Source organism: Ursus maritimus, unplaced genomic scaffold, assembly GCF_017311325.1.
Source record: "Ursus maritimus isolate PB19 unplaced genomic scaffold, ASM1731132v1 scaffold_19, whole genome shotgun sequence".
NCBI classification, from domain to species: Eukaryota; Metazoa; Chordata; class Mammalia; order Carnivora; family Ursidae; genus Ursus; species Ursus maritimus.
Genome location: NW_024424341.1, coordinates 57,180,467 through 57,182,893, shown reverse-complemented (window position 1 = coordinate 57,182,893; position 2,427 = coordinate 57,180,467). Strand labels below are relative to the sequence as shown.

Below are 2,427 nucleotides of genomic sequence, written 5' to 3'. Positions count from 1 at the left end.
CAGATACCCAGATTGCTCCTGCCCTTTGGGATTTCCTAACCTTGGCCTACCTCCCCTCACTGTGTAGAGAGCACCCGCTTAAGAGCCAGTGTGAGAGGACTGGTCCTTTACAATACCCCCAAACTCCTCCCTGGGAAGGCTTAGGCCCATGCACAGGGTAGCTCGGGGGCCCTGGTCTGTCTTTCCCCTCTTTGCAGTTTTGCCTGTCACTTTACCTGCCTTCACGCCCCCCCCCCCAATACCATTTGCTTTCTGCTGCCTTTCCCCCCTCCATTTCTCATTCTATCTTTTTGGTTCTCTGCTGCCTGGATTTATCTCTGGACATCTCTGTGCTGGCTGGCTGTCCTTCTATCTCCTGTCTTTCTCAGAGCCTCCTCCCTCCATCTCCAGCTGGCTCTTTGTCTTCTTCCCCCCCCACCCCTTCCTTCCTCTTCTTTCCTTCTTCCTCTGTTGTTCTCTATCTTCCCCTCAACCCTTTCCTTTGTCACTCTGTCTTTGTCCTTCCCTCTCATGGTTACTTCATCTATGTGTCTCTGCTTCTCCCCATCAGTCCCTCCTCTGTTGCTTTCCCTGTCTCTTTCTGTGTCTCTGGCTTCTGCTCTGATGGTCCCTCTGCCGGGTCTCTATTTTTATCTTTCTGACACACCTCCTGTGTCCACTTCTCCGTCTGTCTGTCTCTCCCCCTCCTGCGTCCCCTCAGGTCCCAGCTCCTGGTCCCAATTAGTTGGTGGCTGCCGAGGCAGAAGCAGGGCCCCCACTCCTGGCTCCTCATTACCGCTGGCGGCTCCTAATGAGCCTTGGGGGGGGGCTGACCCGTGCCCCCAGCCCCCTGGTCTGCGTCACTGCCCGCTGCGGGGGCTGTGGAGGCGATATAAGGGGGCTGCAGCCTGGCTGTCCAAGCCCACTGCGCGGTAGCGGGCCCTGCCAACGGGCGCAGGAGGTGGGTGGGTGGTGGGGTCCGGGGTTCTGGGCCAGGACGTGGGCCTCACTGAGCTCTTCCCTGTCTCTCCACAGGTGATGGAGACCCGCCAGGTGCCCAGGAGCCCCCGGGTGCGGCTGCTGCTGCTGCTCCTGCTGCTTGTGCCCTGGGGCGACCGCACAGCCTCGGGAGTCGCCCTGCCCCCCGCCGGGGTCCTCAGGTACGTGCGGCGCCCCGGACACCCAGAGAGAGGCGGGATTCGCAGAGGTGGGAATAGACCCAAAGAGAAAGGGGCACAGAGACCCGAGAGAGAGGAGGACGGAGACCAGGGATGGAGAGAGGTGGAGTGTGGGCAGGGAATCAGCACGAGGAACAGACACAAGAAGATTCTGAACGGCGTTGAGAGATTTGGAACGAGCTGAAGCAGAGCGAATTCGTTCTCTGAGCAAAGTTTATTGGGTTCTTAGTGTGTGGCAGGCCGGGCGCTGAGCGCTGGGGGTGGACACAGGCATCGGACTCGGTCTCCGTACTCAGGGAGCTTCGAGCCCGGGGAACAGACAGAGACCCGTCGAGAGGGAGACGGGGACAGAGGACAGACGCTGAGCCAGTCCACAGACTGTGCAGGGACGGGGCTTCGAATTAGACCGCGGGGGATACAGGTGGCGGCGGGGGGCGGGGCGGGACCCGCGGTAACCGCCTCTCTTGGTCTCCTCGTAGCCTCCGCTCCCCCGGCCGGGCCTGGGCGGGACCGGCCACCCCGCTGTCGCGGCGGAGCCTGGCGCTGGCGGACGACGCGGCCTTCCGGGAGCGCGCGCGGCTGCTGGCCGCTCTCGAGCGCCGCCACTGGCTGAACTCGTACATGCACAAGCTGCTGGTGCTGGACGCGCGCTGAGCGCCGCGCCCGCCCGCCCCACTTGAATAAAGATCCTGCAGAGCGCCCGGGTCTGCGCCTCCTTCCTGTGCCCGGGGGTGTGTGTGCGGCGTACGCGGGCGGGGCTTGCGTCGCTACTCCGGCGTATCTCGTCCCCTCAGTCCTCTCTTTCTTTTCTCTCCCCCCCTTTATTTCCCAATCATCTTTCCCTCCCTCCACTCCTATTCTCTCTCTGCATTTCTGCTCTTTCCTCCCTCCATACCCCAGCTCGGTCCCCTCCTCTTGCTCTGTGCCTCTGTCCCTCCCCACCCGCATCTCTGCTCCCACCCCACCTGCGGATGTCCGCCCTCCTCTGTGGGTTTCTGTCCCCTTTTCTGGTTCCCTGCAACCTACCAGGTCTCTGTTTCCCTGAGTCTCTGTCCCCTTCTCTAGGTTTCTGTCCTTCTCTGGGTGTCTGTTCACCATCTCTCAGAGTCTCTGTACTTCTATCTCTTTCCATCCTCCTGGCTTCCTAACCCTCTGCCTTCTCTCTCTACTCTTCTTTCAGCCTCTATAACTCTTCCTTCCACTCCCAATCGGTTTCTTTCTTTTCTTTTCTTTCTTTCTTTCTTCTTTCTTTCTTTCTTTCTTTCTTTCT

The 2,427-nt window shown here is 60.3% G+C and overlaps 1 protein-coding gene across 1 annotated transcript; it reads left to right on the top strand.

Moving 5' to 3' along the window:
• The first annotated feature begins 1,017 nt into the window (after window positions 1-1,017).
• Window positions 1,018-1,811, top strand: LOC121103554 (tuberoinfundibular peptide of 39 residues). The gene is made up of 2 exons (XM_040634435.1): window positions 1,018-1,139; window positions 1,637-1,811. Exons 1-2 carry the CDS (start codon window positions 1,018-1,020, stop codon window positions 1,809-1,811), a joined length of 297 nt encoding a protein of 98 aa, XP_040490369.1.
• The last annotated feature ends 616 nt before the right edge of the window (window positions 1,812-2,427 follow it).

Bases quoted from the DNA above. Each gene is read 5' to 3' on its own strand.
- LOC121103554 (XM_040634435.1), top strand. From the start codon at position 1,018: ATGGAGACCCGCCAGGTGCCCAGGAGCCCCCGGGTGCGGCTGCTGCTG. The intron at 1,140-1,636 runs GTACGTGCGGCG...GTCTCCTCGTAG, and splicing joins CCCCCCGCCGGGGTCCTCAG to CCTCCGCTCCCCCGGCCGGG.